At 40.4% G+C, this 22,938-nt stretch overlaps 1 protein-coding gene across 1 annotated transcript in view; it reads right to left on the bottom strand.

The window, feature by feature from the left end:
* PDGFRL (platelet derived growth factor receptor like) overlaps positions 1-20,160 on the bottom strand; it is a 97,826-nt gene extending 77,666 nt beyond the window's left edge. Inside the window, exon 1 of the mRNA XM_075196441.1 lies at positions 19,919-20,160. Within this exon, the coding sequence (XP_075052542.1) occupies positions 19,919-19,973 (55 nt within the window). The 5' untranslated portion in view covers positions 19,974-20,160. The remainder of the gene's footprint in view (positions 1-19,918) is intronic.
* Between the last annotated feature and the right edge of the window lie 2,778 nt (positions 20,161-22,938).

Here is a 22,938-nt window from a genome sequence, read left to right as displayed (position 1 = left end):
CAGAGAATGGTATGTACTGATATTTAAAGCATAAAGATCTTAACAACTGGCCACATGGAATGAAAGAGGAACAGATGTACAGTACAAACAATGTTCTTGATGGAACAGATCACACCCCAGTTCATGGAGGCTAACCGGTACAATATAATACAGTCAAACATAAGGTAATGATACAAGAAAACACCAAGGAAAAATAAATAAGACAATCCCTTTGAAATCAATCCATAGGAAACTTCCTGTGTGATTTATTTCCTAGGTCCTGCAGTCTGTGTATGATTAATTCAATATTTCAGACATGAGCTATGTGTATCACCCTGGTTGTCGCTCATTTTATGTGTCGCAACACACATGCCAGATACACCAGAAAATAGAAAACACATTTACTGTAAACGTAGTTTCAGTCATCTTCTATATTCCAGTTCACAACTATGCAGTCAGTGGTTCTCCCGGTGAATGGATTAAACATATACGAGTGTTGGCTGTATGTCTCTGCTGCTATCCTTATTGCACCATACTGTAACATTGTTATCTTATCGGAACTTAATAGGAACTCTCTAAAGAAATCTGACTTTTTGACGTCAACAATGACAATATTGTAGCAAACCTACAGGGAAACAAACCTGAAATAAAAAGTCTACTAATAAAAGTAGCATTAATACATTTTTAATTTAGTAATTAATATCACAAAAGGAAAAAAATAAGAATCAGCCTTGATATTATTATACATTTTATTTTTTCCATTTGTTATATGAAATGACAACCAAATTTTCAATTTTATTCTTTTTGTTCGAGAAATCTATTATTAGTTTTTCAATTTAATGACAGTTCTCTAAGAAATAATTTATCTTTAACCCTGTATGCTTTAGTCACAATTTGTCAACTGTATTTCATCTGTGGCTTTAAAATATAAAAGACACTAACATGGAAAATCAACATTACAGTCATTGTAGAACAGAATAAGTGACACTACCAGCAGCAGATCACAGAAGTTTGTCAAGAGGCCCCAAGACGTTCTCTGAGGGTCAGACATGGATTGACCTAAGTTTGCTCATAGGTAATGGAGAGATTTACAGTCAGAGGATGATAGTATCTGTAGGAACCACATGGGGGATTTGGATCAGAAGTATAATGAAGATATAATGGATATGGAAGTTAAATATGTGTTTGAAGTGTGTTTATCAATGGTCAAAGCACCTGTTGCATTCATTCTTCATGTTCCCCATCTCCTTCATGTCTGTGTGGAGGATACAGTAGCATTGCATGCATTGTTCTGACCCTGGTAAAGACAGTCACAATTTCTATTTTAATAAGAAAACTTCCTAGGTGAGCGATCTAATCTTTGAAAAGAAGAGGTTTCCATGGTAACCTATAACTGACATAAGATTGCACTTAGACTAGAAGGTGTCAGTGAGCATTCTGGCAATGTTACCATAACATGGATGCTTCAGACGATCTTACAACAGTAGATAAGACCAGTGTGGGACTAGTATAGCTCTGCAGTAGAACTTGAAAAATGCAGATTACATTAATATCCTACATGTTTTCTTTATTTTTAACCTGTTTGTTAACCTGTGTAGAGTAAGACCACAAGCATGATATAACATAAGAAGCTGATGATTTGAGAACATTCAGAAACTTTCTTTTCATTTGCAGGAGACACAATTAACTGCAGGTGATCAGTGATTTTTATCTGTTTCAGATTCTTGTTTAGAAACTGGCTTATATGAAATGAAATGAAGTTTAATTGATTTAAATTCATGATTATAACCGAATGATCTGAACTGCAGTTCAGTCTTCTCTGTAGAATCTGGCTTCTCAATATTTATTTGCACAAGACCTCAGGAATCAGGCAGCTGTTAAAATACGTGTGAAGGTTGGTAAATGAAACGTTGATTGGAATATGCAGCACATCCGCATACCCACTGTAGAGGTTAAGATAGTATATATTATGTAGTAGACATTTTATAATCTGTTAACACTAACAATAATCTACAATATTATTTGATTTGGTTAATTGTTTTGTAATGTAAACAGCCAATATAGTTTTTTCTTATGTTTTCTTTCTTTTGATCATGCTGGAAAAGGGCACAAGAGAAACACTGAAGAAGACCGGTCAGTTCTGAGATAAAATATTTTTATCATAGTTCCTTGTGCAGTATGGGGCTCCATTAGAGGTGGATATGAATGTTCCGTTGGCTTATGTAGTAAAAAAGGCACAAATGTAAAAAGCATAACTGTGAGTCAGGACACATCTTACAATGTGAACAACACAAGAACAGTATATACGCCAGATGTACCAGTGTATGTATGTACACTTGACGGAAGTATAGGACAAGCGTTAGGCGTATATGTTAGTACCCAATGCATTACTCTAATGATGTAATAAAAACATATTTTAATACAGTATTATGTTTTTTACAATCAGATACACAAGGGAGAATTATTATCTCATTTAATAAAATGCCATATATCAAATGAAATGCAGAACATCTATATTCACTGTTTATCCCTTAAAATTTCTTGCTGCAGCCTATATTAAAATGACAATTAACTAGTGCAAATAGATGGCGACTAATTAATTGAAATAATGACTGACACTAATATCTGGAGGTTAATCCAATCGGAAGCAGCTAGATAGTGTTGCTGACAGTCATCATAATGTATTTTTGCACCAGCCCTCCAGCGCCTGTAAGAGATACGCCTCCTGACTGGCAGATCTGTGACTGCGTCCATGTATGATTAAGTCACAATTACGTGGATGCACCCATTACTGTACTTGGCCTACACTTGCTTGCCCCTTCCCTCCCTCATGCTGCCTCTCCAGGCATAAGCTTTATTTGGTGTCTGTGATTTTCCTGGATTGTTAAACCATAACACCTTCCAGCTTTTACAGTTACCCTTACAGAGCCAGATGTGTTCATGTACTGGTATCCACACCAGTGGTGAAAGTGGTGGTGTATACAGTGGTATGCCACTGCCATCATTGTAAAACGATCAAGTTCCATTCACTTATATTTTCATTACATTTTTCATACCACCACTTCTAAATCTCCATAAGGCCACTACTAAATCTCCATACCGCCACTTCTAAATCTCCATGCCACTACTTCTAAATCTCCCTACCGCCACTTCTAAATCTCCATACCACCACTTCTAAATCTCCATACCACTACTTCTAAATCTCCATACCACTACTTCTAAATCTCCATACCACCACTACTAAATCTCCATACCACCACTTCTAAATCTCCATACCACCACTACTAAATCTCCATACCACTACTTCTAAATCTCCATACCACCACTACTAAATCTCCATACCACCACTTCTAAATCTCCATACCACTACTTCTAAATCTCCATACCACCACTTCTAAATCTCCATACCACCACTAGTAAATCTGCATACCACCACTACTAAATCTCCATACCACCACTAGTAAATCTGCATATCACCACTACTAAATCTCCATACCACCACTACTAAATCTCCATATCACCACTACTAAATCTCCATACCACCACTACTAAATCTCCATACCACCACTTCTAAATCTCCATACCACCACTTCTAAATCTCCATACCGCCACTTCTAAATCTCCATGCCACTACTTCTAAATCTCCATACCGCCACTTCTAAATCTCCATACCACCACTTCTAAATCTCCATACCACTACTTCTAAATCTCCATACCACCTCTACTAAATCTCCATACCACTACTTCTAAATCTCCATACCACCACTACTAAATCTCCATACCACCACTTCTAAATCTCCATACCACTACTTCTAAATCTCCATACCACCACTACTAAATCTCCATACCACCACTACTAAATCTCCATACCACCACTTCTAAATCTCCATACCACTACTTCTAAATCTCCATACCACCACTACTAAATCTCCATACCACCACTACTAAATCTCCATACCACCACTAGTAAATCTGCATACCACCACTACTAAATCTCCATACCACCACTAGTAAATCTGCATATCACCACTACTAAATCTCCATACCACCACTACTAAATCTCCATATCACCACTACTAAATCTCCATACCACCACTACTAAATCTCCATACCACCACTTCTAAATCTCCATACCACCACTTCTAAATCTCCATACCGCCACTTCTAAATCTCCATACCACCACTTCTAAATCTCCATACCACTACTTCTAAATCTCCATACCACCTCTACTAAATCTCCATACCACTACTTCTAAATCTCCATACCACCACTACTAAATCTCCATACCACCACTTCTAAATCTCCATACCACTACTTCTAAATCTCCATACCACCACTACTAAATCTCCATACCACCACTACTAAATCTCCATACCACCACTTCTAAATCTCCATACCACCACTTCTAAATCTCCATACCGCCACTTCTAAATCTCCATGCCACCACTAGTAAATCTGCATATCACCACTACTAAATATCCATACCACCACTACTAAATCTCCATATCACCACTACTAAATCTCCATACCACCACTACTAAATCTCCATACCACCACTACTAAATCTCCATACCACCACTTCTAAATCTCCATACCACCACTTCTAAATCTCCATACTGCCACTTCTAAATCTCCATGCCACCACTAGTAAATCTGTATATGACCACTACTAAATATCCATACCACCACTACTAAATCTCCATACCACCACTTCTAAATCTCCATACCGCCACTTCTAAATCTCCATGCCACCACTAGTAAATCTGCATATCACCACTACTAAATATCCATACCACCACTACTAAATCTCCATACCACCACTTCTAAATCTCCATACCACCACTTCTAAATCTCCATACCACCACTTCTAAATCTCCATACCACCTCTACTAAATCTCCATACCACCACTACTAAATCTCCATACCACCACTACTAAATCTCCATACCACCACTACTAAATCTCCATACCACCACTTCTAAATCTGTATACCACCACTACTAAATCTCCATACCACCACTACTAAATCTCCATACCACCACTTCTTAATCTGTATACCACCACTACTAAATCTCCATAAGGCCACTACTAAATCTCCATACCACCACTTCTAAATCTCCATACCACCACTACTAAATCTCCATATCACCACTACTAAATCTCCATACTACCACTACTAAATCTCCATGCCACCACTTCTAAATCTCCATACCACCACTTCTAAATCTCCATACCGCCATTTCTAAATCTCCATGCCACCACTAGTAAATCTGCATATCACCACTACTAAATCTCCATACCACCACTTCTAAATCTCCATACCACCACTTCTAAATCTCCATACCACCACTTCTAAATCTCCATACCACCTCTACTAAATCTCCATACCACCACTACTAAATCTCCATACCACCACTTCTAAATCTGTATACCACCACTACTAAATCTCCATAAGGCCACTACTAAATCTCCATACCACCACTTCTAAATCTCCATACCACCACTACTAAATCTCCATACCACCACTTCTAAATCTCCATACCACCACTACTAAATCTCCATACCACTACTTCTAAATCTCCATACCACCACTACTAAATCTCCATACCACCACTTCTAAATCTCCATACCACTACTTCTAAATCTCCATACCACCACTACTAAATCTCCATACCACCACTAGTAAATCTGCATACCACCACTACTAAATCTCCATACCACCACTAGTAAATCTGCATATCACCACTACTAAATCTCCATACCACCACTACTAAATCTCCATATCACCACTACTAAATCTCCATACCACCACTACTAAATCTCCATACCACCACTTCTAAATCTCCATACCACCACTTCTAAATCTCCATACCGCCACTTCTAAATCTCCATGCCACTACTTCTAAATCTCCATACCGCCACTTCTAAATCTCCATATAACCACTTCTAAATCTCCATACCACTACTTCTAAATCTCCATACCACCTCTACTAAATCTCCATACCACTACTTCTAAATCTCCATACCACCACTACTAAATCTCCATACCACCACTTCTAAATCTCCATACCACTACTTCTAAATCTCCATACCACCACTACTAAATCTCCATACCACCACTACTAAATCTCCATACCACCACTTCTAAATCTCCATACCACTACTTCTAAATCTCCATACCACCACTACTAAATCTCCATACCACCACTACTAAATCTCCATACCACCACTAGTAAATCTGCATACCACCACTACTAAATCTCCATACCACCACTAGTAAATCTGCATATCACCACTACTAAATCTCCATACCACCACTACTAAATCTCCATATCACCACTACTAAATCTCCATACCACCACTACTAAATCTCCATACCACCACTTCTAAATCTCCATACCACCACTTCTAAATCTCCATACCGCCACTTCTAAATCTCCATGCCACTACTTCTAAATCTCCATACCGCCACTTCTAAATCTCCATACCACCACTTCTAAATCTCCATACCACTACTTCTAAATCTCCATACCACCTCTACTAAATCTCCATACCACTACTTCTAAATCTCCATACCACCACTACTAAATCTCCATACCACCACTTCTAAATCTCCATACCACTACTTCTAAATCTCCATACCACCACTACTAAATCTCCATACCACCACTACTAAATCTCCATACCACCACTTCTAAATCTCCATACCACCACTTCTAAATCTCCATACCGCCACTTCTAAATCTCCATGCCACCACTAGTAAATCTGCATATCACCACTACTAAATATCCATACCACCACTACTAAATCTCCATATCACCACTACTAAATCTCCATACCACCACTACTAAATCTCCATACCACCACTACTAAATCTCCATACCACCACTTCTAAATCTCCATACCACCACTTCTAAATCTCCATACTGCCACTTCTAAATCTCCATGCCACCACTAGTAAATCTGTATATGACCACTACTAAATATCCATACCACCACTACTAAATCTCCATACCACCACTTCTAAATCTCCATACCGCCACTTCTAAATTTCCATGCCACCACTAGTAAATCTGCATATCACCACTACTAAATATCCATACCACCACTACTAAATCTCCATACCACCACTTCTAAATCTCCATACCACCACTTCTAAATCTCCATACCACCACTTCTAAATCTCCATACCACCTCTACTAAATCTCCATACCACCACTACTAAATCTCCATACCACCACTACTAAATCTCCATACCACCACTACTAAATCTCCATACCACCACTTCTAAATCTGTATACCACCACTACTAAATTTCCATACCACCACTACTAAATCTCCATACCACCACTTCTTAATCTGTATACCACCACTACTAAATCTCCATAAGGCCACTACTAAATCTCCATACCACCACTTCTAAATCTCCATACCACCACTACTAAATCTCCATATCACCACTACTAAATCTCCATACTACCACTACTAAATCTCCATGCCACCACTTCTAAATCTCCATACCACCACTTCTAAATCTCCATACCGCCATTTCTAAATCTCCATGCCACCACTAGTAAATCTGCATATCACCACTACTAAATCTCCATACCACCACTTCTAAATCTCCATACCACCACTTCTAAATCTCCATACCACCACTTCTAAATCTCCATACCACCTCTACTAAATCTCCATACCACCACTACTAAATCTCCATACCACCACTTCTAAATCTGTATACCACCACTACTAAATCTCCATAAGGCCACTACTAAATCTCCATACCACCACTTCTAAATCTCCATACCGCCACTACTAAATCTCCATAAGGCCACTTTTAAATCTCCATACTGCCGCTTCTAAATCTCCATACCGCCACTACTAAATCTCCATAAGGCCACTACTAAATCTCCATACCACCACTTCTAAATCTCCATACCGCCACTTCTAAATCTCCATACCACCACTTCTAAATCTCCATACCACCTCTACTAAATCTGCATACCACCACTACTAAATCTCCATACCACCACTAGTAAATCTGCATATCACCACTACTAAATCTCCATACCACCACTACTAAATCTCCATATCACCACTACTAAATCTCCATATCACCACTACTAAATCTCCATACCACCACTACTAAATCTCCATACCACCACTTCTAAATCTCCATACCACCACTTCTAAATCTCCATACCGCCACTTCTAAATCTCCATGCCACCACTAGTAAATCTGCATATCACCACTACTAAATCTCCATACCACCACTAGTAAATCTGCATACCACCACTACTAAATCTCCATACCACCACTACTAAATCTCCATACCACCACTTCTAAATCTCCATACCACCACTTCTAAATCTCCATACTGCCACTTCTAAATCTCCATGCCACCACTAGTAAATCTGTATATGACCACTACTAAATATCCATACCACCACTACTAAATCTCCATACCACCACTTCTAAATCTCCATACCGCCACTTCTAAATCTCCATGCCACCACTAGTAAATCTGCATATCACCACTACTAAATATCCATACCACCACTACTAAATCTCCATACCACCACTTCTAAATCTCCATACCACCACTTCTAAATCTCCATACCACCACTTCTAAATCTCCATACCACCTCTACTAAATCTCCATACCACCACTACTAAATCTCCATACCACCACTACTAAATCCACATACCACCACTACTAAATCTCCATACCACCACTTCTAAATCTGTATACCACCACTACTAAATCTCCATACCACCACTACTAAATCTCCATACCACCACTTCTTAATCTGTATACCACCACTACTAAATCTCCATAAGGCCACTACTAAATCTCCATACCACCACTTCTAAATCTCCATACCACCACTACTAAATCTCCATATCACCACTACTAAATCTTCATACTACCACTACTAAATCTCCATGCCACCACTTCTAAATCTCCATACCACCACTTCTAAATCTCCATACCGCCATTTCTAAATCTCCATGCCACCACTAGTAAATCTGCATATCACCACTACTAAATCTCCATACCACCACTTCTAAATCTCCATACCACCACTTCTAAATCTCCATACCACCACTTCTAAATCTCCATACCACCTCTACTAAATCTCCATACCACCACTACTAAATCTCCATACCACCACTTCTAAATCTGTATACCACCACTACTAAATCTCCATAAGGCCACTACTAAATCTCCATACCACCACTTCTAAATCTCCATACCGCCACTACTAAATCTCCATAAGGCCACTTTTAAATCTCCATACTGCCGCTTCTAAATCTCCATACCGCCACTACTAAATCTCCATAAGGCCACTACTAAATCTCCATACCACCACTTCTAAATCTCCATACCGCCACTTCTAAATCTCCATACCACCACTTCTAAATCTCCATACCACCTCTACTAAATCTGCATACCACCACTACTAAATCTCCATACCACCACTAGTAAATCTGCATATCACCACTACTAAATCTCCATACCACCACTACTAAATCTCCATATCACCACTAGTAAATCTGCATATCACCACTACTAAATCTCCATATCACCACTACTAAATCTCCATACCACCACTACTAAATCTCCATACCACCACTTCTAAATCTCCATACCACCACTTCTAAATCTCCATACCGCCACTTCTAAATCTCCATGCCACCACTAGTAAATCTGCATATCACCACTACTAAATCTCCATACCACCACTAGTAAATCTGCATACCACCACTACTAAATCTCCATACCACCACTACTAAATCTCCATACCACCACTTCTAAATCTCCATACCACCACTTCTAAATCTCCATACCACCTCTACTAAATCTCCATACCACCACTACTAAATCTCCATACCACCACTACTAAATCTCCATACCACCACTTCTAAATCTGTATACCACCACTACTAAATCTCCATACCACCACTTCTAAATCTCCATACCGCCACTACTAAATCTCCATAAGGCCACTTCTAAATCTCCATACCGCCGCTTCTAAATCTCCATACCACCGCTACTAAATCTCCATAAGGCCACTACTAAATCTCCATAAGGCCACTACTAAATCTCCATACCACCACTTCTAAATCTCCATACCGCCACTTCTAAATCTCCATACCACCACTTCTAAATCTCCATACCACCTCTACTAAATCTGCATACCACCACTACTAAATCTCCATACCACCACTAGTAAATCTGCATATCACCACTACTAAATCTCCATACCACCACTACTTCATCTCCATATCACCACTACTAAATCTCCATACCACCACTACTAAATCTCCATACCACCACTACTAAATCTCCATACCACCACTTCTAAATCTCCATACCACCACTTCTAAATCTCCATACCCCCACTTCTAAATCTCAATGCCACCACTAGTAAATCTGCATATCACCACTACTAAATCTCCATACCACCACTAGTAAATCTGCATACCACCACTACTAAATCTCCATATCACCACTACTAAATCTCCATACCACCACTTCTAAATCTGTATACCACCACTACTAAATCTCCATAAGGCCACTACTAAATCTTTATACCACCACTTCTAAATCTCCATACCGCCACTACTAAATCTCCATAAGGCCACTACTAAATCTCCATACCACCACTTCTAAATCTCCATACCGCCACTACTAAATCTCCATACCGCCACTACTAAATCTCCATACCGCCACTACTAAATCTCCATACCGCCACTACTAAATCTCCATAAGGCCACTACTAAATCTCCATACCGCCACTACTAAATCTCCATAAGGCCACTACTAAATTTCCATACCGCCACTTCTAAATCTCCATACCACCACTTCTAAATCTCCATGCCACCACTTCTAAATCTCCATACCACCACTTCTAAATCTCCATGCCACCACTAGTAAATCTGCATATCACCACTACTAAATATCCATACCACCACTACTAAATCTCCATACCACTACTTCTAAATCTCCATACCGCCACTACTGAATCTCCATACCACCACTTCTAAATCTCCATACCACCACTTCTAAATCTCCATACCCCCACTTCTAAATCTCCATGCCACCACTAGTAAATCTGCATATCACCACTACTAAATCTCCATACCACCACTAGTAAATCTGCATACCACCACTACTAAATCTCCATATCACCACTACTAAATCTCCATACCACCACTTCTAAATCTGTATACCACCACTACTAAATCTCCATAAGGCCACTACTAAATCTCCATACCACCACTTCTAAATCTCCATACCGCCACTACTAAATCTCCATAAGGCCACTACTAAATCTCCATACCACCACTTCTAAATCTCCATACCGCCACTACTAAATCTCCATACCGCCACTACTAAATCTCCATAAGGCCACTACTAAATCTCCATACCGCCACTACTAAATCTCCATAAGGCCACTACTAAATTTCCATACCGCCACTTCTAAATCTCCATACCACCACTTCTAAATCTCCATGCCACCACTTCTAAATCTCCATGCCACCACTAGTAAATCTGCATATCACCACTACTAAATATCCATACCACCACTACTAAATCTCCATACCACTACTTCTAAATCTCCATACCGCCACTACTGAATCTCCATACCACCACTTCTAAGTCTCCATACCGCCACTAGTAAATTTTCACTTCGACCACTGATCCAAACCCAGGGCCATCTTAACAACATTATGGGCCGCCGGGCAAAGCAGTGCACCGGGGCCCCTAGATATGGATATAGATATATAGATGTATACAGATACAGATATAGATAGAGATAGATAGATGTACTTGATCAGTGACCCTTGAAGGTTTTTTTTGCAGGTTTTTTTCTTTTGCAGGATTATTTATTCTCATGGGCCCCCCTTGCCCGTGAGGCCCCTGGGCAGCTTCCCATCGTGCCCAATTGAAAAGATGGCCCTGTCCAAACCTGATTCTCAGAGACAGCTTCATCTTCATGCAAGCCTGCCACCTTGTTATTCTGAAGCCTGGGTACTTTATTTTATTTCTTCTAGGTTTGAGTTTATCTACACTTCTGTGTCTTTGGCTCCTGTGCAATTGTGTATCTGCTGTATTTTGCTCCATATTCTGGACTGTTTGCTGTGTTGTACTTTCTGGCCTTCTGAGGGTGTGACTAACTTGCCATCACGTGTGGTGAACATAATAGATTTCATCATTATTTCACCCTCTTATGACTCCTCTCCCAGTGTTTGAACACACAGTGATCACCACACTGCTTCCTCCATCCAAGATGCAGATTGTTCTGTCTGCACTATAGGCAAATGCAAAATGTAAACTATGGAGACACCTGTTCCCTTCCAGGCGAAGCTTTAGGTTGCAGTCTCCTGCATGCGAGCATGAGATCATAGTTGCAGCTAAGATTTGGCATTTGGATATATTGTGCGGGGGAAATTTTATTTCAGTGGGGGACTTGATTCTAATGCACTATGCAAAAAGGACCTTAATTCAAAATGACAGGTTATCTTTAATAGCCAGTTCAAGCCCAAGGTAAACATGTTATTTGGTATTTTGGTATTTTGTGACTTCAGCAGGGCTAGGTAAAGTAAAATCTGTATCATACATTGGAATACATACACCATGTAGTTTAGAACAAGTTATGTAAATATGTCCTCCTCTAAAAAGCACATTTCCTGTTTACAGATTGGTATGAATGCAGCCAGTCTGTAGCCATAAATTCCCATTTTCACTCCTTACCTTAACCCCATCCCTTCATTTGTATTTATTTTGTTGCTGGTTTGCTCTTTTTGGTATATAATAGCAATTTAAAGTACACACTTCTTGCTTGGTAGATTGTGTATATATATATATATATATATATATATATATATATATATATATATATATATGTTTACGTTCTGCTTGTCTGCTCTGTTTATTATTTAAATGTTAGTAATTTACATGTCTCCCAACTATAAAGTTGGCTAATTGGGATCAATGTGCGCACTCACGTCATGGGCTGTGACCGCATCCCCCGGAAATGTCTTGTGCTTTCATGTGCTTGGCAACCCCCAACATCCTTAAATACAATCCTTGAATGGCGCAGGCTCCGGTGGTGGATACATACTGCACCTGTTCATCGCTGCAGTGTGCGGGATATACTTCTCAACCTTCCCAGTGTGGCTCAAATAGGGACTGTCCCACCTAAGTGGGGACTGTTGGGAGGTATGACTTATGTTCATGTTAATTCCTGTCTGCAGATGTAGAAGTATGGGGACAGACCACAAGAGAAAGTAGGCACATCACTAAGTTCATTTTGAAGTGCACCTGTCATGTCATATTTTCTAAACCAAGATGAAGAACGTGTACTTAATCTATAATCTATGCATACTTGCCGTTAGTCCTGATTTATGTGAGACATCCCAGGTTTGATGGCCAAAGGGACATAGCCAATTAGGAATGAGTGATATCTGAATTGGACACAGTTTGGGAAACCTTGGGTCTCATGTGGAAGAGGCCTAATGTGTCCTGATTCCAATTGGGGATGTTGGCAGGTGTGAGGCATGTTTTTTTTTGCTTTTTTTCTGTATCATGACAAACTTATACATTTTGTTATGCCAAACTCTACCTCATTTATATATAGGTGTAGCCCACCAATGTCTGTCTGTCTGTCATGTAGTGTTTAATACTGTGTGTCTTTCCATTATGGAGTCTTTATTTTTCCTTTAAGTAGAATGTTATTGTTGGGCACTAGACCCCTGGTTAAATGAGTTTAGCTTAAAATTTAGGTAAACTTTGCTGGAATTTTGACCCTTTGGGTCTGATTCATCAAGGCACATATTCTGGGCGTAACGTGTGTTAAATATTCTATGCCCAAATTAATCAAGGCACGGATCTCAAGATACGTGTGCTTTTGAAATTGAGGGCTGGTTTGGTGTGCTCTACTACACAAGACGCTCAATATCTATGTGGATTATAAATTTGCAAAAGAACAGAAAATAAAAAAAATATTGCATTAATGTCAACTGTTAATAAAAGCATTAATGATAAAACAGTGCAGCGCTTGCTCAGGAATGGCAGCAGGCAGGTGTGAGTGCATCTGCACGCACAGTGAGGCAAAGGGGTATATTTACTAAACTGCGAGTTTGAAAAATTGGAGATGTTGCTAATAGCAACCAATCAGATTCTAGCTGTCATTCTGTAGAAAGAACTAAATAAATGACAGCTAGAATCTGATTGGTTGCTATAGGCAACATCCACACTTTTTCAAACCCGCAGCTTAGTAAATCTAGCCCAAAGACTTTTGGAGGATGGCCTGGTGTCAAAAAGGCCAGCAAAAAAGCCACTTCTCTACAGGAAAAACATCAGGGACAGACTGATATTCTGCAAAAGGTACAGGGATTGGACTGCTGAGGACTGGGGTAAAGTCATTTTCTGTGATGATTCACCTTTCAGATTGTTTGGGGCATCTGGAAAAACGCTTGTCCGGAGAAGGAAAGGTGAGCGCTTCCATCAGTCACGTGTCATGCAAACAGTAAAGCATCCTGAGACCATTCATGTGTGGGGTTGCTTCTCAGCCAAGGGAGTGGGCTCACTCACAATTTTGTCTAAGAACACAACCATGAATAAAAAATAGTACCAAAACACCCTTCAAGAGCAACTTCTCCCAATCCATCCAAGAACAGTTTGGTGATGAACAATACCTTTTCCAGCATGATGGAGCACCTTGCCATAAGGCAAAAGTGATAACTAAGTAGCTTGTGGATCAAAACATTGAAATTTTGGGTCCATGGCCAGAAAACTCCCCAGAAATTAATCCCTTTGAGACCTTGTGGTCAATTCTCAAGAGGCGGGTGGACAAACAAAAACCCACAATTTCTTACAAACTCCAAGCATTGATTAGGCAAGAATGGGCGGCCATCAGTCAGTATGTGGCCCAGAAGTTGATTGACAGCATGCCAGGACAAACTGAAGAGTTCTTCAAAAAGAAGGGTCAACACTGCAAATATTGACTCTTTGCATAAACTTAATGTAATTGTCAATAAAAGCCTTTGACACTTATGAAATGCTTGTACTTTTACTTCAGTATACCATAGCAACATCTGACAAAAAGGTCTAAAAACAATAAGGCAGCAAACTATGTGAAAACCAATACTTGTGTCATTCTCAAAACTTTTGGCCATGACCTTAATTATATATTCCATTGAGGTTATGTGCCAGATTCAATTAAGAACCTATTACCATTTGTTTAAAGCTGACATTTCTGCTACATTTGATTCACAGTGAATATCAGACATACAATATCAGCACACCCCATTGCAGCAGGGATATGTTTGCCTGGTCTGCTATTTCTCACTTATTTTTTTATTGCATTAACCAGAGCTAATTAGTTGATGTAAATTATGTATTTTCAATAATCAAAGAGTTTGTTCACTTTTAGACCCATTTAATATAACCACCCCATGTAGCAAATAGGGGTCCCTCTTACCTAAATCCAGGATCTGGATTGCATTGTGTGCTTACAAAGCTGGTGGACTCCCCCCGTCAGTCTTCTCATCACAGCTACATAAAACTCTTATGAAGAGCACTAAATGGATTGGAATACATGCAGTGTGTTACAGCAAGAAACAAGCTACTTCACAGAGGCAGGTTATATTAATGAGGCTCATCAAAAAGTTGACAACCCCATTAATTGGGCATGATGTAGTGAAGAACGCCAGAACAGACATTGGCACAACTGCCTCCCAGAAGTATTCCCCTTTGAGGTTATCTGAAATTAATCTTGGTTTTGTACCTGTCCTACTCTTCCTACCAAAGTGCAGTAAGGTTCATCTTTTAATTGCTAGATAGAGTCTGGCACCCTTCATTAGTACATACTTCATCATCTGTAATACATGCTTTATCATCTGCTGTCAAACACTATCTGTAGTACCCTGGGAACAGTTGCTTACAGCTTTCTACCACATGGTCACTGGGATGTCTACATCTGCTAACGTTCTTGTATGGCAGAGTAGATGGGTTCAACAATTCTAAATCATGAAAAAATATATCTGCCCCACAAGTCAGACTTCAATTTATAGTCTCACGCTATTTCCCAATACAAAGCATCTGACAAAGAGTCTGTAATTTAAACACTACTTAATACTTAATGCCTGGGGCAGAGACTGATGTGAGTGAGTTTCTCTGTACTGCGCTGCGGAATTAGTGACGCTATATAAATAAATGGTAATAATAATAATAATAATAATAATAATAAAAGGTTGAAGTAATTTATAAAGCTAACTTTTTATTTATAGCTGCTGGGTATGTTAGCTAGGAAAAGTAGTGAAAAATATGCCTTACAATCTTTATACAGTGTATCTACTGAACACTATCCATATATAGCTGATATCCCTTTAGAGTATGACGACATGGGATTTGGATGAACTGTCATAGATCCTTGATAGTCATCCAGTAATAGCTCCTGTCATCCTCTCAAGTTGTGAATATAACATGCACTGAAATCTCAGTAACAGCAAGTTAATGTGGAAAATATATAGTTTATACAGCATGTTATCATTTCATATATATATACTTAATGTGTAGGTGACAGGTCCATTTCTCTTAGGTCATGTGTATAGCTCATGTTTCCTAGTTATTTTATTTGAAAAAAGAAAAAAACTTTTTTTCCAACAGTGTCATTTGCTTCCAAATAAAATCTATTAATTCCATCCCTTCCTTAGAATATTCTTATAATAATTTTCCATTTGTTGTATTGCGCAAGGTACAAGTACATATATACAGCTTGTCATCTGCTGCCCACATGTCATAATCATTAGGTCTTGGTTGGGAATCCAGCCCCCGTACTATTCTAAAGACGGAGGCAATAAAAATATATGTATTTTAAAGTGGAAAACGCCTTTGATTTACAAAGTTTATTTTTTCATTATTCAAACTCCTGATACACTTAAATAAAAACGAATAAAGGACTGTGTCTGTGCAGGTCCAGGACATGCACAGTAGAGCCCTGATCGGACCGGCGCATGCTCAGCAGAGAGGGTACAGTAGCATTGCGGGGCCCATATTTTGCTATGGACCTGCCGATGCCATGCTACACCCCTGCCACAAACAGAAAGGTAAGAAGGCTCTGCTTGCAAGCTTACAAACTGTGGGACAATAGGAGTTTCGTTCATGTGGTCTGGAGCCACATTATGCAATTTGGGAAAAAGTTGGCCTATATGATCAAGTCACATAGCAATGTTGGTTTTGGGGGCAGTAGGTTGTACATCAAACACACATGATCCAATATCCAGCATGAAAAAAAATACTTTTGTAGCATGTGTTTGGTGTCATAAATCAGCCTAGGCTTTAATCCAAAACTCACTTGTTGCATGATGTGGACACTAAACATCTATTATGCAAATGCATCTCAGTTCTGCGCATATTACAAATTAGCGTGAGGGCTGGCGCTATGCATGGAGGGCCCCAGGTGGTCATGGGAGGGCCCGAAGTGGTCACCCCTCCCTTCAGACGCAGGACCCCCACTACCACTGATTCTTACCATGGAAGCATCCTCGGCTCCTCAGACTTGGTTGTGACTTCATAGCCAAGGGCCACACTCTCAGGTTAACACAGACACTGAGGAGCAGCAGTCGATGGCTTCACATGGAAGACACTGCTGGCTGCTTCTCCTTCAAGCCAGTGACCAGTGCTTCATGCGTGTGCATTGCAGGGGGTCATTCAATCTCTGAGTGACTGACATTATGTCATTCAGTGGTTTAGGTGCCCCCTAACTATTGGTGTCATGGGCAGCTGCCTACGTTCACTTAATGGCAGCATCAGCTCTGATTAACATTTTTGCCAACATTTGAGTAAAATTTCCAGGGTCCCTCTGTTGCTGATGCACTACAATCCCCATAATGACATGTTTACTAAACATTTAATAAATGTTGACATGTGCTAGAGGGAGGTCTGCTGGTTATCGTCTTTGGAAATTGACATTTTAGACACACATAAATTTGTAATTTTCTGAATTAGAAGAGAAATATTCTGTGAAGATATGTCAATCTAAAGGGTTACACCTATTCATTTATATGCTGACATTGGAGTATAATCATTTCAACAGTTTTGAAACTTATTGGACCGCTATGCGGACTGTGGTCTGAAGGATCTCTTTGAGTTCTTCAGTTAAGAAATGTGCTCAGTAATTTTTTGATGGTACCATGGCAATACCTCATCAGTGTAATGCTTCCGCCTCCCAACTATGTTTTCATAGCCTAAAAAGCAATATTTTGGTTGTTCAAGACTTTTGGACCCAAGATTCTCAAACCGGTTTCCAGCTTTTTAAAACAGTGGCGCTCAGAGACCCATTGAAAATCTTTTAGGAAACATTGATTTTGATCTTGACTCTGTTCTCAACTTGGAGGTTGCTGGTGTCAGTGTGTGAGTGTAGAAGTTTGCACAAAAATCTGATTTGTAAAACTATTTTTGTTTTGTTGTTGTTGCATTGAATTCTATCTTATAAGGATGAAGTGTACCATCCACTTGATTAGTGTTCAATATAGATATTTAGAAGAACAATTTCCTGTGACAAATCTTTCAAACATAGAATTGATCTTAGAATTTAAGAACAACTGGCAATCCTATATTAGTGTGTAGGTTAGCTAGATCAGTCAGTTCAAACCGGACGCCTATGAAATGCACATGTTGCAAGGCTACGTTGTAATTAGCTCAGATGTATCCCTTGTGCATGTAATATAACAAATACAAGTATGCAACATGCACCTTCCTATGGAGCCTGGAGCCTTAACATGTGCATGTCATATCTCTGGTTTTAGATGATTAGCTTTCTGATCCTATGCCAGATATAGGCTTTACCCAAATCCATTTATGTGACTGTTTCACCCACAGCTTATTATCTTGTTGTCCCTTATTGTCTCTGTGATGTGTGTTTTTGGCAAATTGTACACATTAGGAATTACAATAAATAATCTGCATTCTCCACTGATAAATAGCTAAACCGAATTTAGTATGGAACTTAAAATCCACATAGTGGATAATCTAAATGCCGGTATCAATATTTTCTAATTACGCAAACACACAGTTATGGCAACACACAAATTGTAAATTGGCGCATGGATGCTCTTCAATAGGAAGTGGAAAGGGTGCGGGAGAAAGTCTACTATCCCAGGGGTCCGGAAGACCTACCCGAAGTCATGAGTCTTCCGGATATTCTGGGAGAGTTGTCAAATATGATTGATGGTTCAAAGTGACGTCATTTTAAATTGTCGGGCTCTCCTTATATCAGAAATGGGTAAACGTAAGTCACTGTTTTTAAGATGACTACCACTGGTGCTGACCACCACTTGCATTACATTGATAACTAGCGGTCATATTTCATAAATATAAATAAAATAATCATATCAGCGCTATTTGATAAATAACCCCCTATGTCATTTATTATAAATTACAATTTTGTCCTTGTATTTGAAAGAAAATAGCAAATTCTGCAAAGAAAAAGACCTAATACAAAAGCAGACACATAACATGCAGTGAGAAGGACAGGTGTATTTATTGTGTCCACTGTCCTTCTACCCTCTGAAACTTGGTGGATTAACAACAGTGATTAACAGAAAAATAAACAAACATTAATAGCAAATGTACCCGTTGTCTGACATTTGGTTTACAGTATAAACTTGTATCACACCTAACAATAAAAATTGTATCCATATCTAATATAACAAATATGCAGACATATACATAGGTACATCAGCCGTGGGGATTCCAGAGAACACATTCTCAGTCAGTGATTTCATATATTTATCTTTGCTTCCTGACAGGATTATCCCAATTGCAGTTCCCCCAGTCCCACAGGCTGCGAGTTCCTAAAGGCTGCACTGTTAGACTACAAGGTGCTCCTGGTGCACTAATCACAGTCAGTGAAATAACTCACCATTTTGTAGTGCTTCGTGGACAAGAATCAGGATGAAAATGACCCAGAACTTCATTTCGGGAGCAGGCTGGGGTCCCCTAATGGAGCCTTACCCCAAGACAGTATGTTAAAGGAGAAAAGTCCCAGCGTGCTGTCAGTAAAAGGATGATGTAAAAAAAAAGGTAGTTAGGAATGTGGACTGCTGATTTGTATTTTCCAAAGCATGAAGTGAGGCTTCTGAAGGATCAAGTTTCAAGAAATCCTGGAAAAGAGAAAAAAAAATCTAAACTTTGTAAAACTCGCCTGCTCTCTACTGGTTACTGGATAGAATGTACCGTGATGTGCTGTGCAGGACACAGCGACATCAGAGACTGCAGATCGTCCAGATTCACCCAGATTTCACTAAATGATTTACAGGCAAATCTCAGGGCATTGAAAGTAAAGAAGACAATCGGCATGGATCAACAAATGTCACTAGGAGAAGTCGCTTGTGAATGCTACTAATTATCTCATAGATTGTCAGCTTGTGAGCAGAGCCCTCTTACCTCTCTGTCTGTCCGTATTACCCAGTATTGTTCTATTACTGGTTGTTCCCAATTGTAAAGCGCTTCAGAATCTGCGTGCTCTATATAAATAAATGTTGATGATGACGATTTATGATTGTGACTGTGTCTTGAGATGTGAGCTGTGATTCACATCAGTAGCTTGGGTCTCTGACTATTGTAATCTTCAGCTCCACTGTTTCTACTTATCTAGCTCCATAGTCAGGGCTGGTGCTGGCATTTCCAGGACCCCTCTGCCGGCAATTTGCGCACGTGCAGCGAAGCCTGGTTCTGCTCCCCTGCACCGAGCACCTATTCCAATCCCCGCTCTGTTCAGAGAGAGGACTTGAAGGTTAAGGGAGAAGGCGCCTCAGGTGGGCTGGTGGAGCACTCTGGGAAGTATGGCACCCTCCTGCCTCACTTACCGGGCTGACCATGTTCTGTAGGCCCTGCCTATAGTAACTCACGGTCTATTGGAGTCTAATAAAATTGCCTATATCTTCACCCACCTACTTTATATCATTCAGAACTTAAATAATTTGTCATTGCTCATATAGGTGTATTACCCAGGAAATACTTTTCAAAACACATTTTTCTATATTTGTCATTAATGCCATTGCTATCTAGGTGTACAAACAGCCAAGCAATACATTGTCTTCTCAACAGGTGTATTTTTTACAAAGTCAGCATCATTAGTCATATTATGGAAGCCTAGATTATTATTATTATCGTTTATTTGTTAGGCGCCACAAGGTTTCCGCAGCGCCGTACACGGTACAAACAATAGACTATACAGGGTAAAAACAGTACAGAACAATAAACACAAAGTACCAGTATTCCAGAAACTCCAGGCAGGAAAATACAGTAGAGATGGAGCGGAAGAACAGGTATGGAGACAGGAGGGAAGAGGAGCCCTGCTCATACGAGCTTACATCCTAAGGGAGGGTAAACAAAATAGGCACAGAAGGGAGCCAGTGAAGCATAGGGGAGAGAAAAAAAGGTCCAGGGAGAAACAGAAGAGGTGAGAGGTTAAGTGGATGGTTGGTAGGCCTTAAGGAACAGGTGAGTTTTAAGTGCCCGCTTGAAGGAGCACAGATTGGGTGAGAGGCGGATGGAGCGTGAGAGGTCGTTCCGGTGAAGTGGGGCAGCGCGGGAGAAGTCTTGGATTCTAGAGTGGGAAGAGGTGATCAGAGTGGAGAAGAGGCGGTGATCATTGGCCGAGTGCAGGGAGCGGGCGGGAGTGTGAATGGAGAGGAGGTTAGAGATGTAAGGGGCAGTAGACTGGGAGAGAGCCTTGTAAGTGGTGGTGAGGAGCTTGAAAAGGATTCTGTAGGGGAAGGGGAGCCAGTGTAAGGCAAGACAGAGAGGGGAGGCAGAGGAGGAGCGGCGTGAGAGGAAGATGAGTCTTGCAGCCTGTCACGAACTTACCTGCTCCCCCCTGCTCCGTAGAGATGCCGCACTTCCGGGTTCAGCGGTCACATGACCGCAACCCAGAAGCGGGGATTTTGAATCCCTGTTAGCATAAAAACCTCACTCTGACACACGCTGAGTGTCAGAGCAACACTTACCTGTTCCTGGCTCCTGTGCTTCGTGGATTGCTGTGTCTTCCAGTCTCCTGTGTCTTCCTGTGTGCTGATCTCTGCCTGTTAGACTATCCTGGCTCTCCAACCCCTGTGTACCGACCCGGCCTGCTGACCATCCCTCTGTTCTTGTGACCCGTGTACCGACCCCAGCTTGTTGGACTCCGAGTTGCCTCCTGATTCTGCCTGACTCCATTCCTGTGTACCGAACCGGCTTGTCTGACTCTGCATCTTCAGCTACACTCTGCTGCACTACATCTTGGGACGAACCTGAGGACCGCGACCTGCGACTCCTGGCAGCGAAGCCCACCCCGCCTTGCGGCGGTTCTTGGTGAACACCGGAGAGATCGTTAGACTCCGTGCCTCAGGTAAGCCAGCGCTAATCAAGATTAGTAGTAGTAGAATTCAGTATCTGTTACAGTTTGCTCTGACCATGGATTCCACAGCAAAAGATCTGTTGGAGCATTTAGTGGGAAGGATGGATAAGCAAGAGGCTAACCAAGAGCAACTTTTAAAATTCCTCAATAGTTTATCCACCCGGTTGAATGTTTTCAAGAATACCCTAGTGGATAGCGGACCACCTGCGCCGGCAGTGGCTGCCCCAGAACCCCAGCCCATAGCGGCAGCTTCTTCCTCGCAGTTACGGATACCTAACCCACCTAAGTTCGATGTGGACCCCAAATATTGCAGAGGATTTTTAAATCAATGCTCCATACAATTCAAGCTATTACCCGGGAACTTCCCTTCCGAAAAAGCAAAAGTGGACTATTTGATTTCTCTGTTGTCCGGTCAAGCCTTAGCATGGGCTTCCCCTTTATGGGAGAGGGATGATCCCATTCTATATAACTTCAACACCTTTTTGTCCACTTTCAAGAAGATATTCGATGAGCCAGGAAGGGTATCTAATACCGCTAGCGGC

This window comes from Mixophyes fleayi, chromosome 1, assembly GCF_038048845.1.
Source record: "Mixophyes fleayi isolate aMixFle1 chromosome 1, aMixFle1.hap1, whole genome shotgun sequence".
Classification (NCBI taxonomy): Eukaryota; Metazoa; Chordata; class Amphibia; order Anura; family Limnodynastidae; genus Mixophyes; species Mixophyes fleayi.
This window is presented reverse-complemented; position numbering and strand designations above follow the sequence as displayed.